Source organism: Bombus terrestris, chromosome 10 (genome assembly GCF_910591885.1).
Source record: "Bombus terrestris chromosome 10, iyBomTerr1.2, whole genome shotgun sequence".
Lineage (NCBI taxonomy): Eukaryota > Metazoa > Arthropoda > Insecta > Hymenoptera > Apidae > Bombus > Bombus terrestris.
Genome location: NC_063278.1, coordinates 20,416,480 through 20,443,365, shown reverse-complemented (window position 1 = coordinate 20,443,365; position 26,886 = coordinate 20,416,480). Strand labels below are relative to the sequence as shown.

The 26,886-nt window shown below is 23.4% G+C and overlaps 4 protein-coding genes across 14 annotated transcripts; 3 read left to right on the top strand and 1 right to left on the bottom strand.

Moving 5' to 3' along the window:
• Window positions 1–54: 54 nt before the first annotated feature.
• LOC100651666 (geranylgeranyl transferase type-2 subunit alpha) lies at window positions 55–3,897 on the top strand. 2 transcript variants are annotated; one of them, XM_048409518.1, is made up of 7 exons: window positions 55–470; window positions 697–807; window positions 970–1,088; window positions 1,427–1,614; window positions 1,700–1,891; window positions 1,989–2,564; window positions 3,346–3,897. In XM_048409518.1, the coding sequence occupies exons 1-7, from the start codon at window positions 468–470 to the stop codon at window positions 3,786–3,788; spliced, it is 1,632 nt and encodes a 543-aa protein (XP_048265475.1). In that variant the 5' UTR covers window positions 55–467; the 3' UTR covers window positions 3,789–3,897. The 2 variants fall into 2 exon arrangements, with proteins under 2 accessions (XP_048265475.1, XP_048265476.1); XM_048409519.1 differs by lacking the exon at window positions 55–470 and having other exon boundaries at window positions 697–803.
• Window positions 3,898–5,606: 1,709 nt separating this feature from the next.
• LOC100646132 (UPF0047 protein YjbQ) lies at window positions 5,607–8,150 on the top strand. Of its 3 annotated transcripts, none has more exons than XM_012320023.3 (4): window positions 5,607–5,738; window positions 6,073–6,245; window positions 7,012–7,148; window positions 7,425–8,150. In XM_012320023.3, exons 2-4 carry the CDS (start codon window positions 6,086–6,088, stop codon window positions 7,638–7,640), a joined length of 513 nt encoding a protein of 170 aa, XP_012175413.1. In that variant the 5' UTR covers window positions 5,607–5,738; window positions 6,073–6,085; the 3' UTR covers window positions 7,641–8,150. The 3 variants fall into 3 exon arrangements, with proteins under 3 accessions (XP_012175413.1, XP_012175412.1, XP_012175411.1); XM_012320022.3 differs by having other exon boundaries at window positions 5,634–5,783; XM_012320021.3 differs by having other exon boundaries at window positions 5,634–5,783; window positions 5,870–6,245.
• Window positions 6,804–17,398, bottom strand: LOC100645857 (centromere-associated protein E). Of its 3 annotated transcripts, none has more exons than XM_003403319.4 (10): window positions 17,265–17,398; window positions 15,305–15,415; window positions 14,915–15,134; window positions 14,348–14,647; window positions 14,076–14,272; window positions 13,670–13,825; window positions 12,984–13,272; window positions 12,756–12,884; window positions 12,439–12,682; window positions 6,804–7,177 (listed from the first exon to the last, which is right to left on the bottom strand). In XM_003403319.4, the coding sequence occupies exons 2-10, from the start codon at window positions 15,370–15,372 to the stop codon at window positions 7,155–7,157; spliced, it is 1,626 nt and encodes a 541-aa protein (XP_003403367.1). In that variant the 5' UTR covers window positions 15,373–15,415; window positions 17,265–17,398; the 3' UTR covers window positions 6,804–7,154. The 3 variants fall into 3 exon arrangements, with proteins under 3 accessions (XP_003403367.1, XP_012175417.1, XP_012175414.1); XM_012320027.3 differs by lacking the exon at window positions 6,804–7,177 and adding an exon at window positions 11,934–12,188; XM_012320024.3 differs by lacking the exon at window positions 6,804–7,177 and having other exon boundaries at window positions 12,294–12,682.
• On the top strand, window positions 17,343–26,881 carry LOC100645737 (DNA-directed RNA polymerase, mitochondrial). Of its 6 annotated transcripts, none has more exons than XM_048409511.1 (19): window positions 18,220–18,587; window positions 19,854–20,091; window positions 20,435–20,551; window positions 20,635–20,837; window positions 21,244–21,407; window positions 21,914–22,266; window positions 22,366–22,709; window positions 22,864–23,133; window positions 23,248–23,595; window positions 23,773–23,943; window positions 24,082–24,207; window positions 24,310–24,510; window positions 24,685–24,960; window positions 25,138–25,383; window positions 25,456–25,615; window positions 25,729–25,969; window positions 26,065–26,236; window positions 26,443–26,534; window positions 26,698–26,881. In XM_048409511.1, exons 2-19 carry the CDS (start codon window positions 20,061–20,063, stop codon window positions 26,816–26,818), a joined length of 3,636 nt encoding a protein of 1,211 aa, XP_048265468.1. In that variant the 5' UTR covers window positions 18,220–18,587; window positions 19,854–20,060; the 3' UTR covers window positions 26,819–26,881. The 6 variants fall into 6 exon arrangements, 5 of the variants coding, with proteins under 5 accessions (XP_048265467.1, XP_048265470.1, XP_048265468.1 ...); XM_048409512.1 differs by lacking the exon at window positions 18,220–18,587 and adding an exon at window positions 18,789–19,129; XM_048409510.1 differs by lacking the exons at window positions 18,220–18,587; window positions 19,854–20,091 and adding an exon at window positions 17,343–17,370.
• The last annotated feature ends 5 nt before the right edge of the window (window positions 26,882–26,886 follow it).

Below are 26,886 nucleotides of genomic sequence, written 5' to 3'. Positions count from 1 at the left end.
TGTATCTATATATTTTGCGCAGGCGTGACAACCGCGTAACAGTTAAATAAAGTATGTAAATTACAGTCGGTAATTTACATATTGTCTGTGAATAAAAGAAACCAAGAATTTAATGTTAAATATTGAATCGAATAGCATCATCAAATATAAATGATACTTGGTGATACACATGTACATTTGTGCGCGCGTATATTATATAGCTTGTCAATAGTTGTCAACTAATATCTAAAGCTTCGTAGCTGAACTAGATGTTTGAAAAAAAAATGAAGTTATGATTTTATAATGTAACTTTGCTATTAATTTCGGAAGTATAGTTATTAATTAATAAATAAGATACATATATATAATATATATATTACATATCTATGTATTTATAATTAAAACAGTACAAACAAACTTAACCTCAAAGTTAGGTAAAAGTTTCAAATATATCTATGTATTAAAAAAGATTAGGAGAGATATTCAACATGGTAATTAAAATTAATATTTAACTGTACTTTTACTTTATTATTATCCCTATAAATTATTAGTACTTAAATATAACTATCAGAGGTGGTATATACTATAAATAAAGAAATAAAATAATTTAATTCCTTTGATGTAACATTTCCATTATTTGATCATTATATATACTTTTTGTATATTTCACATTTGATATGGTTAAATTTGCAATAAAAAAAAATAATAAATTTTCAGCATGGCAGAGTAAAAGTTCAAACAACTGCAGAACAGGAAGCATTGAAGAAGAAGGAAAGAGCTGAAAAACTTTCACGTTATAGAATTGGCATGAGTATTGTGTTTAAGAAAGTAATCTCACAAATATATCACTTAATATATATTATAGTACTAATTGTGTTTATATAATCTCATATAGTTAAATAATAAGCAGCCAAATTAAAAATTAAAATACAGAAAAAGTAATTTAGTTAAATTTATTAAAATGTAACTATTTAATGTTATATATTACAGAGAAACGATAAGATTTATGATGAAGAATTAATGACGGTTACTGAACGTATGGTAAAGCAAAATCCAGATATTTATACTTTATGGAATATTCGTAGAGAGGCATTTACAAATAAGGATTGGTAATTATGTGGTAGCAATAACTTTAATATTTTTTTAATAATTAATAGCTATTTGAATTCTTTAGTATTAAATAATAAGTACATCTTATTTGATATTTTATTAATATAATTTTTTATGTATAACATATTATACATAATACAGTGATACTATAAATATATATATATTAATTACTTAAGATTTACGAAGAAAAATTTGTCTAATACAGAATAATAAATATATATATTTAAATTCAAATATTATATAAGCAGCAAATTTATTCAATTTTAAATTTAACAATTATGAGTAAAAATTAACATCAAAATGAACATTATATAACATATAATATAACTATAAACAGGGATGAAAATCTTTTGGAGGAGTATTATCAAAGTGAATTAAGACTTACTGAAGATTGTTTAAAACAAAATCCTAAATCTTATTGGGTATGGTATCAACGAATATGGATTATGAATCATTTAGTAAATTGTGATTGGAAAAGGGAACTAATGTTATGCACCAAGTATTTAAATTTGGATGACAGAAATTGTAAGTTACTAATGTTATTAAATTTTTTATTTTTATTATTTACAAAGTAGTAAAATATACAAATATTATTTTTGGTCTATTTTAGTTCATTGTTGGAATTATAGGGAATTTGTTGTACAAAAAGCACGAATTTCTCCTGAAGAAGAATTTGAATTTGCTACTTCAAAGATTCTAAATAATTTCTCTAATTATTCTTCCTGGCATTACAGGAGTTTATTGTTATCAAAAATATTTCATGATTCTAACCAAAACAATATTGATGAAAAAAAGAAACAAGGTAATGCTTTTATAGAATATTAATAGTAATAATAATAAAATAAATTAATTGACACTATTTTGTAATATGTATAACAAAATTACTATTTTCCTTTTAGAATTAGATTTGGTCATGAATGCCACATTCACAGATCCTAGTGATACTAGTGCTTGGTTCTATCAAAGATGGTTATTAGATACCCATGAATGCCTTCCTATCCTTTCTCAAGCTTTAATACAAGATAATAATGTGATCCTTTTTGCTAATAAAAATATACTAGCCGAGTCAGTATGTCTACAAATAAATAATGAAAATGAGAACGTTCAATGGAAATCTTTATATGAAACAAAGATTTCGAAATTGTGGTTTGGAAAATTTAAAAAACAGTTAAATGAAGCAAAAAATGTTCAGATAGGAATTGAAGAAATACTTTATCCTTTACTCTGTGTTAAACAGAAATGGATATATAGAAAAAGGAAATATAAATCCTGTTCTAATAAAGATCAATTACTAGAACAATTATCAAGTTATAAACAACTTGTAAAAATGGAACCTAATAATAAGTGGGGTTATTTAACCAGTATTCTTCTAATGAGGAAAATCGATTTTATACAGTTTTATAAAAATATTTTAACAAATTTGAATGTTCTTGTTAATATTGATTCTCTTCGGTCTAATTATTATAAAGATTTACGTAAGTATATTTAATGAATAAATTATAAAAATTTAATGATATATATAAAAAATGTTTCATCCTTAACCAAACAGCTACATATTTCTTTTAACTCTAATGATACTAGAAAATATTTAAGATATAATATGATGGTTCCAAAAAAGAAATATTGTAGAAAAGAAATTTCATTTTAAGGTAATTTTTACCAAGTTTTTTGAAAGTCATTTTTATTTTTTGGCAAGAAATTTATTCTATACATATATCGTCTATCATATAGTCTCAAAGTGATATTGAATATTGATAAAATAAAATTCTAAGACAATGTTTGGGTATGTCTTAATACAAGTGCTCAGACGTTAATCAGTAGTGATGCACTTTGTAAAAGAAGAAGTTGTGTCTGATATGATAGCAGCACAAGTTGCAATTATACAAAGATAAAGAAGATATTTAGGGGTCTGGTTAAGGTTGAAACACTCTGCAGAACTTATTTCTAGATTATTTAAGGTTAAGTAAGTTTATATTATTGCTGAATATATAAATTTAAAAAAATTGAAAAATTTTATATAAATGTTACAGTTGCTAATATTGCTTTAATTTGTAGAATTTAAGTTTGATAAAATTGATTGTCCTTATTGGAGAATTGATTCTAAAATTAGTGACTTTTATAAATACTATAAAATTAGATATAGAATTAATTGTTAGAAAAATATATAAAATCATGTTAAAATATAATTTTGATTAAATTATAATAATTAATTATTTGTTATTTCAATTTAGAAATTTAACAATGAATTTTTTTCAGAGAGCAAATACATAATTGAATACAAAATATCTGAATTATGGAATATAGAAGAAGATCAAGAAACAGAAATAGAAATTGATCTTTCTGGATTAAATTTAACCACACTCGGCAATAACGAATATCTCAGTTTTTTTGAGCAAATAAATCTTAGTGCAAATTATTTATCACATTCCTTAAATCAATTATCTTTACTCCAAAGTTGTAGAAAATTGTCACTTTCAAGCAATCAAATGGAGAATTTAAAAGAGTTTCCTATGTTACAGAATCTTGAAGTTTTATCATTAAGAAATAATAAATTAAATAATTTAGAAGAAATATTACAATTACTAACAAAACATAAATTAAAGTTACTTGATTTAAGAGAAAATCCAATCTGTAATATTAGAGAATTAGAAAATAGTATTATACAAATCAATCCAGATTTACAATTATATGTAGAGTGATTTTCATAATACACATATTGATAACAAGATATTGTCCAGCATAGATATATAAATAAAAATTTAAAGTCTGGTTATATGGGAAGAATAAAAATACTTATTTATTTTTTTTTTTTTTTTTTTATTATATTATACCTTCTCTTATAAATTTGTATAATTAGTTTATAAATTTAAATAACTTACTGTATATTATATATTTTTATTCAATACAATATTCAATAAATACAGTAATATATAGAATATATGACTTTCATTACTGTTCAGAATTTTAAAAAATCAGAAATATCTGAATTCTACATTGCATAAAAAGGTAATTAAGATAACAAAAGGAAGCTTATTTCCTTAATGAAACTATGTAATGTTCTTATTATAAATTCTTTAAATATACAAATTTGTATTTTGAATCAATATATAGTTTCATAAATAATATATACATTCTCTGTTTTAATTAAATTTAAACTATTTTTAATGTTTTCTTAATTATTATCCGCCTCTCATTTCCCAAATTTAATTTATCTTACATTGTCAAAAAGTTAATATAATTAAAAAATAAATAAATAAAATTACAAACTCCTTTATGTAAAGTTTTTGTATACCCTGAGACTTAAGACTATCCACATTGTTCACAAACAATAAAGTGATTTGCAGGACATTCTGATTTTTTTATATTTATTGTAACTTATGAAATTGATACAAATAATAGATGAAAGATAATATTCTGACTTGCTTTGTAAACAATAGTAACCCTATACAAAAGATTTTTTATGTGTATATTACATACATATTAAAACAATTCTTAAGTTTGAATAATACATTGTAGTTATTATTGAATAATTAATCTGTTTTGAAAGACAAGTATTTACTTATATAAAATGAAATGAACTTTATAATGAAATTAAAGAATGATTAAAAATTATTATTTTATCCAATAATTTAAAATTGAGGAATACAATTTAGATTCTGTGAAGTTTATATTTTCAAAAGTTTTGGAAGTTTTGAAAATATTGAATTTATATACTACTTCCGATTTGCTTTTATTCTGAAATTAATTTTAGAAAATATTATCTGCTAGTACTTGTTCATAAAATACAAATATATATAATATGGTGCTCATGAATGTAGCTTAATGGAACTTACTTTTATAAGGACAAGCGGTTTTTCCGCGCGTAATAATAAATTTAGTAAAATCAGAAATGTATTACCTAATGAAACAAATCTATTAAATTAAATATTTTTACTTTCATTGAGGTTTGATACAATAAAATAATATATTTTTAGAAGAACTATTCGATTCGTTTACATGAAATTAAGCAAATAAATCTATAATTTTTCCTATATTGTTTCAAATGAATAATTACTGTATCTTTCTTTTCATCTGATACATTTATAGTATTTAATTTTCTATTTTATTTAATATAATATACGACATAACATAATATAATATAATACATAACATAAGCGTTTCTATATGGTACTATATAAGCAATAAAACATAAGACAATGTCAATAACAATTATATTGATAGCTCTGATTATGAATAATTATTTATACGATTATACATATGTATATACGTATAAGGAAGATTAAATTAATGATAACTTTATAATATTAAAAATTGTTACTCCTGAATGCACAGAATTGTTATTGCTATTATATATGTATAACTCTTTCTCTCTTTATTCGACATCTATAATTTTTAATTTGCCGCTTATATCAGAACCAATCAATAAGAAATACAATGGTTCTAGTAGAAAACGTACCATTACTGAACGCAACTTACATTATTGTTTAGATTACCATTCGATTTATTTATTCTCTGGCACTTGATATGGCAAACAATATGGCTTATCACTGTTAAAATTCTACCGAGCGGACTTTCTGTTAAAAGATTTCGAATCTTTTAGGGATACGATGAATTATTTCGAAATAATTTTATCATCTTGTTTTTTCGCTGTTAGTATGCGTACCTGATACTTATGATATTCCGTGTAGGTGAAGGTGAGCGTATGTATGTATGTAAACGTGATCGTATGTGCACATTGAATCATTATTTCTCATAACCTTTTTATGAATACGAAATATAGCAGATGCAATTAGACAATCTTTAAAAGATGTGGGTAAATCCATACATCTTGTAGCCGGCAAGCGGCGAAGATACTAGACGCATACTATATTCAATGGAGTGGACTGTATTCTTGTGATTTTTCGCTTGAAATAGATTTTACCGTATCTTCGATTTGCGAGAAAATTTTTATTCCGAGTCTAGTTAAGTGTGTAATCTCTACAGCGTATATCATATCATGGCCTCGTCAAATAGAAGAATTCAAATCGGCTCTGCTTGGTTTCAAACAAAGATTAACCTAAGACCACAGCGTCGAGGTATCCATCACGTTACCGAGGAAATCTTAAGAAGAATTCCTGAACTCTGCGAATTTTCAGTCGGACTTTGTCATATACAAAGTAAGTGAGTTTCTCTAATAAAAAGTAATTTATAGTACATAACATTATAGTACAGAAGAAAGCTATTAAAATTTTTTAGACAAAGCATTGATAAATTTTATATTTTTTGTCAAGTAAAAGTTCAATTTTAATGTATTTCATTTCTCTGGAAAATAATATTTATATTGCGTAGTATATGTATACATATTTACTAATATACATATCCACATGTATAGTAATACAACATAATAATAGTATATATATAATACTATATTATATATATATATATATATATATATATATATATATATATATATATATAATATTTATGTATGTAAATACAAAGCAATAAACATTTATTTACAAATATATTTATTTGTAATTTGGATTACAATCCAAGAGAAAATTAAAAAATATACTAAAATCTATTAAAAAGAAGAATACGAAATATTCTTTCTTATTACTGATAACCTTTAATGATACATATAAACTTGATAAGATAAAAAAAAATGTAGAAAAGTATGTTAATATTAGATACTATTAATTACCGTGGTAAAATTAGAAAATGTATACATTTTGCTACATTTTAATAAATTGTTAAAACAATAACATTTTATTGAAAATTCTATATTATTATTATTGTGGAAATAAAAATGATATATTTATAGGTAATGTATTAAGTAAACTAATTATATTAACCAGACGAAGTAATAAAATGTTCATAGAATTAATACAAGTATTATAAAGATATTTTCCTATAACATAAATAGTTTCCATTATTTTTTAGTTCTTCACACATCAGCAAGTTTAGCACTAAATGAAAATTGGGATCCAGATGTTAGAGATGATGTAGAAATGATGCTTAATAAAATAGTTCCTGAAGGTTTGGCCTATAGACACAGTTGTGAAGGACCAGATGATATGGTAAGTTTATGAAATATCTCTTATTATTCCTGAAATTAAATTATGCTGTGCATTATATATATAGATCTCTGAGTTTTTGTTGTAGTTTATAAATATTATATTAATAAAATAATGCAATTAAATATAAGAGAAAACAATATGCTGATAATTATATTTTTTTAATAGCAAATCATTTTAAAACGAAAGTTCAGCTTTTTTCTTTTTAATTATAAATATAGTAACTTTATAAAAATAGACTTATAAATTTATACATAGATATAATTGTATTATTTATAGCCAGCGCATGTAAAGGCATGTTTTCTGGGCTCTTCATTGAGTATTCCAATTACTGATGGCAAATTGACTTTGGGTACGTGGCAAGGAATTTGGTTGTGTGAACATCGTAATGATGCTGGAAGTCGCAAAGTAGCTATTACATTGACGGGTTGTCTCAGGGATCCTGCACGTAGTCCTTTGAGCCCTGTTAGTCCTATTGCTTCTACTAGCAGCTAGGACCACTCACACCCCCAAAGGCGTAGCAAACGTCAGCTGCGCATATCTACATCCAGTGATTCAAGCTAGCAGCTGCTTAACCTTAGACAAATTCTAAGAGTATAATTTAGAAAAGAGTGTATGGATACTTCAAAAATATATAAATATTACATTTTCTTATATCCACTCATTATCACAAATTTCCAGCATTTTTTATAATGGCATAACTTGTAAAATCATAAAATTAATTGACAATATTTATTAATATTCTTATGCTTATCTCATATATCTTGTATTTTTTTATACATATAAATATAATATATTTATTACTTATATTTGAATAAGTACATAAACATTTAGTAAATGTACATTTTATGATTTTATTTAGGTTACATAGAGACATTTCTCTTTAAACTGAGTTAACAGTAACTATCCAAAAATGTGGTTCATTGAATATATAATGTTGTTCAGTACTTATAAACTGCCAAGGCAATTGTATATTATATGCATTCAGAAATAAATATAAACGAATTACAAGTATCCTGCACTCTTCATCGCTCTTAGAAAATTAATGTAATGCATTCCGATATAATGCGTCCAATACTCCGAATTTAATTACATAACTTTATTTAAATAATTCTTTTGTAAAAAAAAAAGATTAATAAAGAAAATGGCATTAATAATTGCTCAGCTGAGACCTTACATCACTTTTTATAATATGTAAGAAAATCTCAGCCTGAGTATGTGCAATATGTTATAAGTTTCTAACTCACTGCTTATCATATTGTAGGCATTTTTAATGACGTTTCCAATGCATTTGGGGGTGTATATAGGTTACAATCAACACTTCTTTGCTGTGCTAATATATTTCTGCTAGAGATATCCACATAAGTTATATTAATAGTAACAACATGTGGGCAACAAGTCAGTATGAAAGTAGACAGTTAAGAGAATCATCAAACTATGCAAATAATGATTTAGACTTATTACATTGTTAGGTATTTACTGATAAAAATATTCTAGAAACTTAATTAATCTAATTAAAACATAAAATGTCATCTAGAAATGTAGCACTGCAAAGAGTTGTAATAAAAATTACTTACAATGTTACTAAAATAACCAAAGCTTATCATGGGAGCTTGTTAATGTATCTAATGTACTGTAAAGCAAGCAGTCGATGTTAGTTGTTAATCTTTCTCATATATAGTATAAATGGTCGTCCATTATGATTAATGAATATGCTTTAATGTGAAGTATCCAATGCAATTCATATAGCTTAAATATTAACAGCTCAAAAATATAAAACTATCAAAAATTATGATAAATTTTTAGCAAGTTATACATTTTTTTCTCATAAAGAAATATATGGAACGAATTGGTACACTTCATCATATAACATTAAAGATTTGAAATTCATCTGTGAATTCAATTCTAATTTTTTTAATATGCTCAACAATCCAAATTATTAAATATGTAAAATTTATAGCAATTTGCTATTAATCGATTCACCTACCAAGTTCATTTCATAAATTAAATGATTGAAAATTATTATATCTGCAAGATAATTACTGTAAACAATAATATACTATATATATATTTTATAATATATTAATATATATAAATATAATTAATCTCATCTTAACATTTGAAGATAATCATTTAATTTTCTGATAAACTTTTATTTTTTCTGGCAAAATAGCAATCATTGCTTAAACTATAATTAAAGAAGTGCATATATATTTGTTTTAAAATATGTATATTTGTTTTCAGTTGGCACATATCCAAATTTTTAATATTACGTAAAACACATGTATAGTGATTATCTCATAATCGTTGTTATTGTAACAAATCTACAAATTTGACAAATTTTTAAATTTTCAAATCAGTTCCAATTTTAAAAATAAAAAGTTTAAGCTGTATATTCATCACATGTCTTATAAAAAAAATTAATAACTATATAACTGAAATTAAACTTTTACTAAGCAATTATAAGCAGCATTTATAAAATGTTACTTTCCATTTATATGTGCAATATATTAAGTTAGTATGATTTCCCATTTTCTAAGAAAAGTTGTTTTATATTGTTACGAAAGAAAATGTTAGAAACATTGACATGATATAATTGTGTGTATGATTTGCAAATTTGTGTTCTAAGATTTGTTTGTTATTTTCCTATCTATATAAAAAAATACTTATAATAAATCTTTAGTTTACTAATAAATAATTTTTGATTGTGTCTATATTTTGCAGTGTAATGTTATATAGTGGATGATTTAATGAAAGTGTTAACAAAAAGTGTTAATATAATTTTGTGTAAATATTTCATACATTTACATTTTTTCAAACTGTTTTGTGATTTGTTTACAAGGTAATTAAAAAGGTTTAGTATTTATAATATTATTATAATAGCATAATTAGCATCAAAATTTAAACTTAATATTTGGAAAAATAAAAAATTGTATTTGCATATTTAATTGAAAATCAGATGTTTTTATGCCTTGATTATGAGATAAACAACATTCGATATAATCACAGTTTTTTAAATATTTAAGTTATTCAATATTTATAAAATTTTCTAGATATATAAAATATTAGTTTTTATTTAGCTGGATATAGTGGACCTATAATAACAAATTATAGAAAACTAATACATTAGGATTATACAGTATATAATAAATACTATTATACATTAAATTTAATGTTATTAAATGTACATATAAAATTATATTTTTAAGTGAAGGGTATAGTGAGAACACCATATTATGAGCGAATGTAATGAAGTTTAAATGCAAATATGATAATTGTATAATATCCCTAAAATGTAGTAATATATAAAATTGTTTATATAAAATAAATACAATGACTTCTTATGCAGCTTGAAAAAAGTTTCATTATAATATAAAAGAAAAAAATACAATTTTACAAAGTTGAATTTTACTACATCTCATTTTTATACCAAGTTGTTTACTCACAGAATTAAAGAAATAAAAATACTAATTTGTATGACATTATATTCAAAACATAGTAAGTTTCAATATACGTACTATTAATATTTCTAAATTGTATTTAATATAAAAAGTGAAAATTACAATTAAAATTTTCGTACAAAATACCATTATGAAATAGATGAATGATGATATGAAATCTTATTGTTGTAAAAATAATATATTATGTTAATTTTTCCATTATATGCAGTTAGAAATAAAAAGTAACAAAGATTAATTCATTATAATGTACAAAGCAATCATTAGTAATGAATTCATTTCTTGTATATATATATGATCAATTAATACATTTTGATTATAGTAAAAAGATAACAATATAATGGGATTAGTGATATGCATTATACAATTATATATATATCACATATAGTAATCACAAATAATTCTCTGCTATTTAGTATCTCTCACAAGCATAGTTTTAGTATTATTTTAAATCTGTTTTATGACAATGTACATGTCTTTTTCATAAAATGCTAATTTATATTGTTTTTGTGAAAGGGTTAATTTGTTTGCATAATATTTAATCATATTTATTTAAGGAGTGGTATTTAAAATATAAATTTAAAAATTGTTTTCAACGCAAATTGTGACAAACGATTTATAAAATTAAATAATTAAATAAAAGTATGTAGATATGTAGATATCTGCGGATGCCTATGTGTATGTTACATATAATAAAATTATAGCACTCTATAAAAAATTTAAAATTTGGAATAGTAAATATGAATTACTCATATTGATAAATGTATTGTAATACATGTAATAGAAGAAAAAGTCATTTACTCATTTTATATTTACTTTTATTTTTTATATTTTTCATTTATATTTTGCATGCAAATTTATTTTATTTTCATTGTATTTTCCTTAAATAATTTCTTAATCAATAATAAAGTTACAATATAATCTACACTTTTAGAAAATTTAATAATAAAAGGTACAAATAATATTTAAAGTGAAGAAATTTTCCTGCTCTTAAAGTAGAAAAATTTCTTTGGTAAAGATGTATGAAACTGTACCTTGGGAATTTGTATGGAAGTATATATTAATATTTTATTATGCATAATATTATATATATTTACAATTTTATTATGTTACATACTTTCATATTTTTATTTTTGATTAAACTTCTTATAATTATAAAATATGGCAGTATAAAAATATATTGATCCAGGCTTCTTATATTTTAATGACTCTAATATATTGTAAATCTTAATTATTATTTGTATTTTATTTATATAATAATTATTTATAACAATATATTAAAAACAGTTTGAGTTATACATATCATGATATTTAAAAATTACAATGCTCATAGTTGAAATGTAATGATAAAGATCATTTGTATTTATATTTTTAAATTATATGTTCATTATCATTAAACAGAAGTTAAAATGATACATTTTTAAACACTTATATAGCATATGATGATGATACACATTATTACCATGAATGTTAATACATATATTAATGATGTAGAAAACAAATCCTGAACATAACTTGATATGTGCCATTAACGATGAAAATATCCTCGATATAAAATTGATATTGTTTTATTTTATTTTCACAACTAAAACAAATATTTCAGTTCAAATAAAAATTATTAAACTTTAGAGAGAGAACATTTCTAAATTAGTTCGTAAAAAATCCAATAAAAATTAAATTAAATGGATGAAATGTGTTAAGAAATTTTCATATTACATTTAGCACAAAAATAAAATAGTCTAATTCTTAAAGTTATACATTACAGTTTTAAAAATATGAAGTTTAATTAATTTGAGGACTAAAAATGTGTTTGTCAGTATGTGGTAAAAGCTTACCATCCGGTTTATTGTTATCAAATTCATTAAATTCTTTGTAATTTTCAGGTATTGGGTGTGGTCCTGGATGTCTTAAATCATTTGCTTTATCTTGAACTTCTTTAAATGATGCTTTAATATTATCAAGTGCATTACCTAATCCTGTTTTAATTTGATTAAATTCTTGTGTCACCAGTGAGAGTCTTCCTAATAGATAATTTAAATTATCATCAACTTCGGTCATGCGTTTTGTTATTTCGCTTACCTGTAAGAATACACGCATATAAGTATCTAAAGTAATATATTAAGCATTTTTTTTATTCAATATCAATTCTTACTTTAGTTTCCATTCCACCCATGGTAGAAGTTGTACCATTAACGTATTTTTCATTTTGCTTATGTAATTTGTCTAATGCTTTTGCACTTTCTGTCATTTGTTGATACATGACATTTATTTGTCGCCACACCTTTTATTAAAAAAAAATTTAATACAAATAAATTTAATAAATATAATATATTTAATGTTCAATAATAGTCTTTTACAAAAATATATTTTTGATCATTACCTGATTCATTTCTTGTTCCATCTTTGTAGTTAAATTTGCTAAAGCTCCATTTTGATTGTCCATAATATCATTTGATATGCCATCAAATCTTTGATTTAGAGTGTTATTAATATTTGTACCTTGTGCTTTCACTAAATCTCCTACCTCTAGAAGAATTTGATGCACACCATATTCAACTCTTCTTTTAGTATCTAGGACATGATCAGCCATTGATACTATTACAGATTGCCCTTTTTCAAGATCATTTAATTCTTGATTTACATGTTCAGCATTATTTGCCAAGTCCATTCTAAAACCTCCGAAATACTCAATAAGATTTTATTATTATTGAATTGTTATATTTAGAAAGATAATATTAACTAATTAGTAATTTATTTATGATATTCTTGCGCAAAATACATAGTAATTTTATTTTTTTATTCAAAGGAACATAACTGTTAATAATGCTTATAGTATTCAATTTAAAGAATACGATTATAAATACAAACATTTTGAAAATATAAGATTAAGGAATTTATTATGTGTATAAAAAGTTATTTTATGTTGACAAATAGTGATGTTGACACAAGTAAAAAGAATAAGCAAGGTAATAATATAAATTATATTTGGGGAATGTCATAAATAAATTACAATTTTAAAATAATTGAACTAAAATGTGTCAGAAGTATGTTATTACATAACAATACCTAAGTGCTCCTATATTATCTTTTGTTTCATCTTTATTTTCTGTTAATTTATTTTCAATGTTATTAAGTCCTTTAGTAACAATATCTTTTAATGTATGCTTAGCTTCTTGCAAAAGTGTTTGAGTTTCATTATGTAGAGTTTGCATTTCAGTAATCCTAAATAAAATTTAATATTCATTAATTCTTATTTCCAAAGAAAAATTTTAAATCAAATTATACATAATATTGATTTACAATTATGATTAATTCATAATTATTCATAAAAATTGAAAATAAAATTATATTAATACAAATGCAAATGGACTTAGTGCACTGACAAACCTTTTAGTTTGTATATTCAATGTTTAAAAAAAATTTTGTTTATGTTTCATAACAACATATTGTTGACAAGAGTAGTGATACGTACTGTGGTAATTCCTTAATTTGATCAGAAGTGTCATCTAAATGTTTCTTTATAGAAGGTAGCATTCTTGTATAATTATCAATATTTGAGATGGCATCAAATTGTGGTTCTTGTAATTTCTTTTTTATGTTTTGTGATTGTTCTTTAATTTTTTCCAGTGAAACTTCAAGATCACTAAGCCTTGTGCCAATATCTTGGATCTACAGGACATGTGATTTTAATAATAATGTGATTTTAATAATAATTTTAAATGAAAATTTAAACATGCTATTTACCTCAGTCAACAATGCTTGTGTTGTTCCTGATTGAACATCTGTGGCTTCTTTTAATTTTATTGCTTCAGATTTTAAAAGTGACTCTGTTTTTGAAATTCTCTCCATTAACAATAATTCTGTATTATTTAATTTTGAAATAATATGAGCATGATTATCTAGTGGAGGTAATGTAGTATCTGGTCTATTATTTACTTCTGATACTTTATTTTCAATATCTGTAAGCCATCCCTCTAAACGACTTTCTAAATCTTCTAAACTATCAACAGTCTTTTGCATTTGTATTCTTTCTCGTTCATCTCTCTAAATGAAATAGAAACAAATTTTTCTTTAGTGCAATATTATATTATAACATATTATATTATATACATATTACATGTACATTATATACGATAATATATGTATGTATTATTGCAAAAATATATAAAGTTTTGCTGTAAAAATGTGAGTTTTTAAAAAAGTTGCACATTATAAATTTTTTCAAAAGTTAATATGATAAATATACATAAATTTAAAGTAGTTTTTCTCTAGTATTGGTTACTTAGAACTACTTTGTTAATTATCAAATACCTGAGAGATTAACTGTTCTATTCCCATTACTTTTTCATCAAGTTTTGTCAATTGTAATTTTAAGGAGTCAATAGTTGACATACGTTTTGTCAATACTGTAATTGCTTTTTTCAATTGTTCTCCCAGCTGACGTTCTCGTGCCTCATGCCTTTCTAATTTTTCAGTATTTTCTCGCATCATGTGTACTAAACTTAACATTGCATCTTTAATATCTTCATGTCTAAAAATTATATTACAGTAACTATATTGTAATAACAGAAGCTTAATAAAAATACATGATGGATAACAAGATGATATTTGACTTTTCATTTTTATGTAACTGTTGTTAATATAAAATCATATATAAAATAACTATTTTAATTATATTAATTGAATAATAAAAGAACTTACGTAATTTCTCTAGCACTGTTCAGATCTATACAAAGTAACTGCAGAAATAGTATTAACATATATTTCATTTTCAATTATTATTAATTAATGTCTTGGGTTTAAAAGAATTGTCTGAAATAAAAAATATTAATTTTATTTCATGATACTGAGTGTGTATATCTTCCTTTAATATTTTTAATTATTTTCTTTTTATTGTTTTCTTAAGTTTTTTAAATAATTTGAGAATTATGTCATTGCTATAGCTACAAAAGTATATGCTATGTAACTGAAATACTTCCTTTGATCAATTAATTGAATGTGCTGTTATTGAGATAAGACGTTAAGAGGTCATTACTGATGACTCTTTGATGGATAAAGTAAACCATCCTTGTTAATAAATTATCACAATAATAAAAGCTTTTATAGTTAATGAATAAAATCATTGTGTTTGAATAATAACTATCAGAAATAATTCTCTTTAATGTATAGTTTTAAATACATTTAATCATATAAATAATTCAAATTATGCGTATTTAAATTAATATGTGTATGATATACGAGCGCGTGTATATGTATATATATGTGAGCGCGTGTGCATACATATATATGTATGCATATACACACAATAGTGTGAATAAGGAAAGAAAGAAGAAATTCAAATATATAAACATTTGTGTTTTTTTTTTTACATTATATACTTTTCATCATAATATTTTGTATAACTAAATAACATATATGATAATCTTAACTTCATATTTTGTAGTTTTCAGGCGAATATACTTTTCTTTACTGCATGTTACAAAGAGTTCAAATTTTAGCTATTTATAGATCTACAGATGCACATCAAGTGCCGTTTGATGGAGCCATATGGTTCACGTAAAACCATCTGTTCCTAGTGTAACAAAATTTAACTTTTGTAGTAGTATACTTGTAAATATTATAATAAAGATCTTAGATATAATATATATTATTTAATATATAAACATAATACAGTTTATTAAATGTTTTCTAATAAATTACTACCTACTTTATCCGTCATGAGAATCGTAATTATATTTTTATTTAAATAATGAAATATGTTCTTACTATTAATATAATTTTATTTTGATACAATCATAACACAATAAAATATTCCGTTTTATATCGTTTTCCTAATATATTTCACTTTCTTATTGTTTTCGAAACAATTCATTTTTCTATTTCTATCGAATTACATCTTATAAAATATTTATATTATAGTAGTTTCAAAATGATATTAAATATTGCATAAAGAAAGTATCTGTAATTTATACAAATGTATTTATATTTATTTTTATATATAAGAAAATTTATATTACAATTTTTATAATACTGTACTTATTTTGTAATATTATTTACTTCAATTATATAAGTAATTTACCATTTATAAGATTGGAAGTATGATTGAAAGTAATGATAATGATTAATTTCAAACTAATTTCCAGCATACCATTTTAAGTCATGATTATAGTTAGTATACACTGACCACCATTTTAAAACAGAAATTAAGATCTAATGATTCAAAATGAAAATAGTTCAATGTACACTAATGAAGCCGTCATCTTTATATATATTTCAGTCATGTATTATTTTACTAATACAGCAATAAATAATAAAAGAAATGTACTTGTTTTTAATCATAAAAAATACTAAAGAAAACGTTGAACTTTCACAACAAACTTGTTGAAGTAGTAATTTTAACAAAATATGACAACTTACAAAACAACTTAACAAAATATGAAAACAACTTTTACAAATGTATATTAACATTTATTTAAAAGGAAGTATTTTTTATAATATTTAGCGAAAAGAGGCATAAATTAAGTGAAGAACAAAAATATGTTCGTTAAATAAATAATACAAAATTTGTAATTACTAAAAGATAGGAAATAAATATATGTTATTAATAAACATAAAATATAATATAATAAACTACAGAAAGACAATCTGAATATTTACTTACATAAGTAATATTTGTACTCTAATCCTTTGTGTATAACAATCAATGTGTAAAGAAGAACGTACTGTTTCTCATTCGATCAGCGAGCAAGTGATTATGGTATCATTAGGTAAGTCCACATTTGGATTTTTAAAAAACTGAACTCAAGGTATATGCTATTTAGTAGTGACATATAGCGGTCGTTTTTGGTACTTAGCAAGATGCAATTTTTAATACTAATAATAAATATGTATATATATACTAAATTTTAATGCAATTGCATTTTATGACTTTAACATTTAAAAATAAAATATTTTCATAACATATAAAATTTCATTTTATAAATTTATAATATCAATAAATAAAGAAGATGCTAAGTAGAAAGCTCTTATAACCTATATCAACCTATCAATACATATTTCGTATTTTAACTCTATCTAGTGCATTGTTAAAGAATCTTTGCTATTTTATTAGAATATGAGAAAAAATATATAGAAAAGCTTTTTTTAATATGTAATAATGTTTAAAATGCTATTTCAACTTTGTGAATAAAATTTAAAAATTTTAGAAATTTAAAATTGACATTTCTGACAATTTCCAGTATGCATTTATTTTATGTTTGTATAATAATATATTGTAACATAATATATCATATGAGTATAACAGAAAAATGAAATAATATTGTTAGAAATTCAGTAAGCTGTAACTTGATTCTTCAGAAATTTATTTCACGTGACTCAAAACATTTTAAATTCACCATTCATATTGCAAAAATTATTTATTAATCTTTACCAGAATGGAAATAGTTGTAAATATTACAAAAAAGAACTTTTTTCTAATTTTACACTTTCCATTTTAATAATTTAAAATTCGATAAAACAATTTATATTGCTACATATATATATATATAATTTAACAATATGATGTGTTGTAGATTAAAACTAAATTAACAATTCATATTTAATTAACAAGTAAATATGAAATTTTCCCTGTCTGAAATGAGTATATCTTAAGAATTTCCATTCTACAAGATGCCATCTATTAACAGCATGTTCATTTTGTTCGTGAATGTGAAATGCTACTTTTCATTTTGTGGGTTATATTATGTTGTAAATAATGATAATTTTCTTATATAAATTTATCATTATCTGCGAGATGATTAATTATTACATAGTTAGTGGTTAACTTTATGTAATCGTATAAAAATGTACAAACTTTTAGTAACACGCGTTACGGAACGAATATCTCCACATGGTGTTTTCTTCATACCGAAGCAAGTAATAATGATGCAGCGATCAATGCGTCTATGCTCTTTCTGTAACTTTTACCACGGAAATATATCAAAATGTATGTTTACATTGTATATAATTCAGTTTTATGAATAATTTATATATATAAACATTTTATTACTTTTTGCCTGCCGGCTACAAAATGAGATTGAAGTAATTTTTATATGTACATATTTTAGAGTTTGTGTCATTTAAAGTTTCAATTTTTGAGATTATTAAGTTATTACATGATCAAGCTATAGTATAATATTTTAAAATATTTATCAATTGTAATTTCATCATTAAAACGTTATGTAATTTATATTATTTTCCCGTTTCTATGATATTTACATAATAAACGTAATTAACCTGAAAAATCTCGCGCTGCTTTTCGCACATGATTATGTCTCTATTAGACCTAAGCGTTTTATGAAATTTTATTATGGTAGATATAGAAAAATTTTTAATCTGTTACTTAACATAATAAATTTATCATTAGCATATCGTTTTCTGCGAAAGTTGATTTTAAGATAGCCACTTTGAGCGCTGTTATGACATATATATGACATATTTACGGTGGCGGGCAAAAAAAAGTTTAAAATTCATACTTGTGTACAATAGGTATATTACATTAATAATAACTTTGCATTAAATATTTTTTATCATATTGATAACAGTCATCTCTTATATAAACAAACGCCATCATGCATAAGTATTTGAACACTTTCACATTATTATAAATATATAAAATATATTTTAAATAGAACTCTTTATATTAATTTTCGCTTCTGATCTTATCTTGGACTACCATCTTTATTAGATGTGGATGAAAACGATAGTTAATATAATTAGTATAAATAAAAATGTATCAGTTGAAGATGGTTAAGAATTGCTTGTGCATTAATACCTAAGTTAAATGACTTTAAGTATACCTGTTCAATGTTGAGATCTTAAAATGATTGGAATATGTATTTGCAACCACACTCTAAAAGTTTATATAGATTTTATAAAATGTCAGCTGTTTATTAAAAATGAATATGAAACTTGATTGACACAGATATATTCTTTGTTTCAATATCAATTTAGCAGAACATTTGATCCCATTTATGGCAAGAAGTAAAGAATTAACAGTAGAGAAACAATCTTCTGTCATAATATTGAAAATATAATAAGAATATCAATGTTTTAATTATACTACATTAAGTGTTTAAGTACTTATACATGGTAGTGTATATATTATATCTATTTATAACTATTTTTGTCAAAAATAATTGTATTTTCTAAAAATATAGTGTTTTGTGTACTGATTTTCCATTAAACTTTCTTTTGTTCTTTAATGTAACAGTCAAAGCCTGAACTACAAGCTATAAAGTGCTCAAGAAAATTTGCATATCATTTGGAGATGATTTTCTTCACAAATATATAATATATAGTAGTTTCAAAAATTGAAACTGGGACATAAAATGCTTAAAAACAAACAGCATGTATTATCTTGTAGTAGCATGAATAACGATTTGTAGAAAAATTATCAATGTAAAATCAAATAGTATTCATGACGTTTGTTATGAAGTTTCATAATAAAGGTACACAAAAAATTTTATTTATACAAAGTAAAAGGTAAATGTATTAGGGGATTTAACTCATAATGCAAAGCAATGTAAATATGAATGAAGTAAAAGTCATTTTGATAAGTAATTTTAAAACTTAGTTGGGAAACTAATTTGTTATAATAAGTATTTGACATAATAAATTTATTTATTAATAAATAAATATTATCTTAAATATATGTCATTTAATGTTTAACGTACATATGTACTATATGTATAAGATATTAGATATGAATTTGGTGTTTCCCATTCACATACATTTTTTAATTATTCATGTTTACAAGCTTATAACTGTAATGTACATTCATTTTATTTATAGCTATCAAATACCAGCAAATTCGTATTTATGGTACAACAACAATAAATATATTGGGTCATACACCCATAAAGAAAGAAATGAAGAAAAGAACAAAAAAATATACTGAGTTATTAGCAGGTAAAATTTGATATTACATTTACATAAATGTGTTTCACATATTGACATAAATTATTCCACAATATTGTACCTTTTTATTATAGTAACAAATAAAACAGCAAGTACTAAGAAGACTGAAATAGAAAAGTTAACAGCATCTGATTTATCCATGCTTGTTGATAATCCTGATATCACTAAGGATAATTCATGTGAAAGTAAAGATGTTATACTTAATCAACTCTTTGATTCAAGATATATGAATGAAAATTATCATGATTTTTGTGATGCTGAAACTTATTTAAATATTGTAAGTTACATACATGATTTAATTTATAATTTATATAATTTATTCTTAATTGATTGTTTTAAATTATTTGCTTTACTTTAAATATTAAAATATTAAACAGAATAATAAACATAATTATTTAGAAATTAAAATATATGTAAGTTTGGATCTCAATAAAAAAATAGGTTGTTATTTTTATAAAAAGTTTAGTTCAAAAATGATAGTTCATTTCTGTAAATAAAAATATTAATCCATAGTGTCAAGCACAATATTATTGTGATATACTAGAAATCAGTTTTTCTAAATTAAAAGTATTCTATAGTTGAAAATTGAATTTTTAAAAGATTCTTCAAACATAATGTTACATTATTTAAGTATTATAGCATAACAAGGTTATATATTTATTTATTTTATAACTCATTAATAGGAAAATAATGTAGATATAGTTACTAAAAATGAAATGAAAGATAATTTGAATATTGGTGACAAAATCAAGAATAATATGCCTCAAAAAGATTCTACATTTTATTCTATTAAAAAGACCAAATTGGAGGAAGATCAGAAGTTGGAGAATGTGTTGAAGTTAAGCATGTATGTATTATAAGAATGAAATTATGTAATTTTGAAATATTTGTTTTCATATTATACCATCAATTTAATAGCTCTATTTTTATCAATAGATTACTTTCCTTTGTGATTTTATACATGTATAGAGTCATGCAGCATGTAGATTATTACTTATTAAAGCCATTACTAAACATTACAACATATTACAAACAATATGATTGGGATTTTCTTGGTTTATTATAAAATTTAATTTTTGTTACTGTACTAAGCTTTATAATTATCATTTTATTTTGAAAATGATCATATTGAAATTGCCTTGAGCAGAAATATAAGCAATTTTTAATAATATAAAATTTTCATGATATGTTTTTCTCTTTTAATTCTTACTTTAACTTTTGTTGAATATTGTAACTTTATAAAATATTTATTATTATTATTTACTAAATTTTGTTCTGCACATATAATTAGTATTGTATTATTTTGAAACTTTAATTAATAATAATTTTTACTAACAAAACTGTTTCTCTTAGAGATAATGCACAAAAGAAGATGAAAATACATAAAACTGAAAACAAATATGGAACAAAAAATTATGTTGAAAGTTTATTAGCACATATACAAGTTTATTTAAGTTGTGGATTGTTATGCAGAGCAAACCAAACCTTAATGAAATATAGGAAATATGTTAAAAATAATTTGGAATGTAATGAAATTATTAAGCTTTACAATATGCTTTTGGAAGCTTATGCTTCCAGAAGAAAAATAGGGAAAGTTTTAGAGTTATATGATATGATAAAAAATGATTCTTTAACACCAACATCCCAAACTTATGCATATATATTTGATGCTTTAGGAAATGAGACTGTAAATAAAGAACTAATTGGTAATTATATAAACATATTTTATTGCATATAAATTTTTAATATGATTGAACCTGCATGTATAAAGAAAAATATACTATAATAATCTATTTCATTTGCAGAATTACTCAAACAATTAAATGTTGAAATGAAGAATTACAATATATCTTTCAATGATATCTTTAGTAAGTCATACTTTAAAATTGATCAGCAAGAAAATATATTAAAGGTAATTAGGATATTAATGCCAGACTTTGAACCAGCATACACTACATTAAATAGAAACTATAGATGTAAACTTGTAGAAGAAGTTACAATGGAAAGTAACTATGAAAGTCCAGCAAAAGGACTATTAACAATAAAAGAACTAAAAAATTTGTTAGAAACACAGCTTCAATCTGAATTAGCAATTGAAACAGAGATACCAAGTATTAAACCATGCAAGGAAAATATAAGCACTGATCTGGTAAGATATTATTATGCAATATTCTATTGCCTAATATTTCAGATATATATTAATTTTTATACTTAAAAATTACACTTGCTTTTATAGATACAAATGCTTTTTATAAATTTTCAAGATTTGATATAGTACTAATGGTTTCTTTATCTTATATCAGAGAACAAAAATTACGGAACTAGAAAATTATTGGAAAGATGCAGCATTAGCAGCTTTTGAAAGGAATTTGAAGTGCTTAAAACAAAAGGAGTGTCAATCTCATAATACTCTGATGGTTTTGTATCCATTTTTAGAAGTTTTGGATAAAGAATACTACGTAAATGCTATATTACGTGAAATTAGACAATTAGCTGCAGGATCAGAAAATTTTAGTTCACCTCTTAAATCATTATACATTACATTGGGAAAATACATTTATAGGAAGTATGAGGTATGAAACTATTTATATAAATTATATTTATACATTTATTGATAAAATATTTGTGTACTTTGTCATTATAATTTTCATATACATACACTTAATTTTTATAATCTTAATTTATAGATTGAAATAAAGAAACAAACTGGAGTGTTAGATAAAATAACTAATATTTATTCAAATTACCTCCAATGGTACTTATATCCTGAAAAAATGCCATATTTAAATAATATGAATAATCGTACTGTATGGGAATATTTTGAGTATAAGGAAACAAAATATGGTACACTTTTAAATTTTACCTTTTTAAAATGGCCTCAGGATGTAATAATAAATATTGGCAAATTTATGTATCATATTATCTTGAATGATATTATGCTTAAACCTGAAATGCTAAAAGGACAAGATTTAAAATATTCTATCCCTGCATTTTATACATTGTTTAGGAACAAAGGAACTTATTTATCAGAACAGGTTTGTATGGAATATTATTAATTAAATATTGGAATATTCAAAGTTTTATAGTACCCAATATTTTCAGCTAGTTCTATTGCGAAGATTATTGAACTCATTAATATCTGAGAGCTTTAGAGAAAAAATTAAATATTATTTAAATATTTTTAATACATAAAATTTATTTTTATGTTACAGATTAAACCACATCCTCTGGTATCAAAATTATATAGAGAGATACATTTAGAAACATTAACATTTGAATCACTTCTTTTACCTTCTTGTAGTCCACCAAGTCCATGGGTTTCAATATATTTAGGAGGATATCTTATAACAAATACTGATTTTATAAGAATCTCAAGTGATTGTGTAAGCTTGTAATTTTTATTTATTTTTTAAGTATATATATAAATATATATATACTTAATTATTATATAACAATATATATATTATCTTCAACATTATACTGTATAAAAGAAATGTATACTATTTATATTTTTTATTTAGAGTGTTTTATGGCATAAATTTGAAAATACAAAACCAGAACAGTTATTTCCTATATTTGATTCATTGAATCAGCTTAGTTCTATTCCATGGAAAATTAATACTGCTATACTCGATATTGTAATTAAGGTAATTCTGATATTAGAATAATTGTCTAATAACTCTTATTGATAATGAATACAAATTATAATTATTATAGATAATTTCCATTTGTATGTGTTTCTTAATTAGATTTTTCAAGATGGTGGTTCTGTAGAATTAAATGTTCCTCAATCAGTTTCTGCACTAACTCCACCAAATCCAATAAATAAAAATGCTACTGTTGAAGAGAAACAAAAAGCAGCAATAGCAATAGCTCAATATAATCAAAAGAAGTATGATATGTATTCGTTATGGTGTGATACTCTTTATAAGTTATCCATCGCCAATCATGTATGTTTTTTTATCTTTTCAAATATATTAATTTTGTATTAATAAGCAAATTACTGTTAAATTAGATATGAAGTATATATTAGACTATTTTTTAATTCCTTTATAACTTTTATAACTAAATAAATTTTATATATTTATACCATTCTATATAGTGAAATCTTTATTTTTTTAAAGTTTAGGAACAAAATATTTTGGCTCCCACATAATTTGGATTTTAGAGGAAGAGTTTACCCAGTACCTCCTTATTTAAATCATTTATCATCTGATTTGGGCCGGTCTTTACTTTTATTTGGGAAGGGAAAACCTTTAGGTCCAAATGGATTAGATTGGTTGAAATTACATATTATTAATTTAACTAACTTTAAGAAAGCAGATTCTGTTAAAGAACGGCTTGAATATGCAAATCAGAATATGGATAATATACTTGACAGTGCTACTAAACCTTTAACAGTAAGTTTTTATTTCAAATAAAAGGATTGTTTTTTATTTTAGTATATTAAAGGACAAGATGAAATGGCTATATAAGAAATTCATAATTACATGTTTATATTAAAGAAATCTACACAATTTTTTTAAATTAGGATACTTAAAATAATTTTAAATAGAACTGGTATTTATATTGTAAAGGGTAAAATGTGGTGGAAACAATCAGAGGAACCATGGCAAACTTTAGCTGGGTGCATGGAAATAGCAAATGCATTAAAAGCACCAAATGTAGAAGAATATATATCTACGTTTCCAGTACATCAAGATGGCAGTTGTAATGGACTTCAACATTATGCAGCACTTGGTAAAGATAAAATTGGTGCGGAAAGTGTTAATTTACATCCATTTGATACCCCAAAAGATGTATATTCTGAAGTTGTGTCAATTGTAAGTTTACTTATTACACAAAATTGTAGGTTGCAATATTTTCGGAAAGAAAAATATTCAGTTACATTTTAGATTGAAACACAACGACAAATTGATGCAAAAAATAATGTTAAAATTGCACAAATATTGGAAGGATATGTAAAAAGAAAAGTTATAAAGCAAACTGTGATGACAACAGTATATGGTGTAACAAAATATGGTGCAAAAATTCAAATAATAAAACAGTTAAAAGGTAAATTTCATTTTTCAGTGTAGAATATTTGGACAAAAAAGAAAAGATTTAAGGTATATTGTTACAAATCAAAAAGAGATGAACATTTATTTTAATATTCATATTTTGTGTAGATATGGAAAACTTTCCAAAGGAACATATTTGGCCTGCTGGTGTATATTTAACTGAAAGCACATTTCACAGTTTAAGACAAATGTTTAAAAGTGCAAGAGAAATTCAAGATTGGTTCACGGCATGTGCTCAAATTATTTCTTCTATTTGTTGTGAAAATGTGGAGTGGATTACCCCATTAGGTCTTCCTATTGTACAACCTTATATGAAACAAAAATCTTCAAAAGACTATATTAGTGTTAGGTTAGTACAAGTATATAATTTTGTAAATACATCAAGTTATTTTTAGTATCTAATAGTGTAATGTTCAAAAATAAAATTTTCGGAAATGTTTATAGGAAACCTGATACGATAAAACAACGGAATGCATTTGCACCAAACTTTATACACTCTCTAGATTCCACTCACATGATGCTTACTGGGCTAAATTGTAATAAAAATAATATTACTTTTGTCTCAGTACATGATTGTTTTTGGACTCATCCTTGTACCGTAGATGCTATGAACAAAGTAAGTAAACTACTAAGTAAAGTAATTTACTGCGCCATCCATACATTTCAATGTTTTTGAATATAATACATAGTATAAGTCTAATAGTACTCCAACAGTCCACAAAATATAAAGTAAGTAAACTATAAACAAATATAAAATCAATATAAATTGGATATTCAAGCATTTTTCATATTTTCTTATAGATACATAATTATTTTTTATAGATATGCAGAGAACAATTTGTTGCTCTTCATTCTGAACCCATCCTTGAAGATTTAGCTATATTTTTTGTGAAACGATATTTACCAAGTTATGAGTAAGTAATGTTTACAAAAATATATATTTCTAGTAAAAATATAGATTCATAATTTACAATGCAATACAATGTAAATTAATGTACTAACAATATTACATTTAAATATCATATAATGTCAATCTAATAAAACGTATATTTTAATTTGAGTATAATATAATTTCAGACAATTAAAGTGTAAAAATAAGCCTGACATTGAAGAAATACGCAAATGTTTAACTAACGTACCATCAAAAGGTACTTTTGATATTAATAAAGTTTTGTCGTCTGTATATTTTTTTAATTAAATTTTTACGAGTCTTAGAACATTTTATGTAAATTGATGATAAAAATAAATTACTCAAATATAATGTAG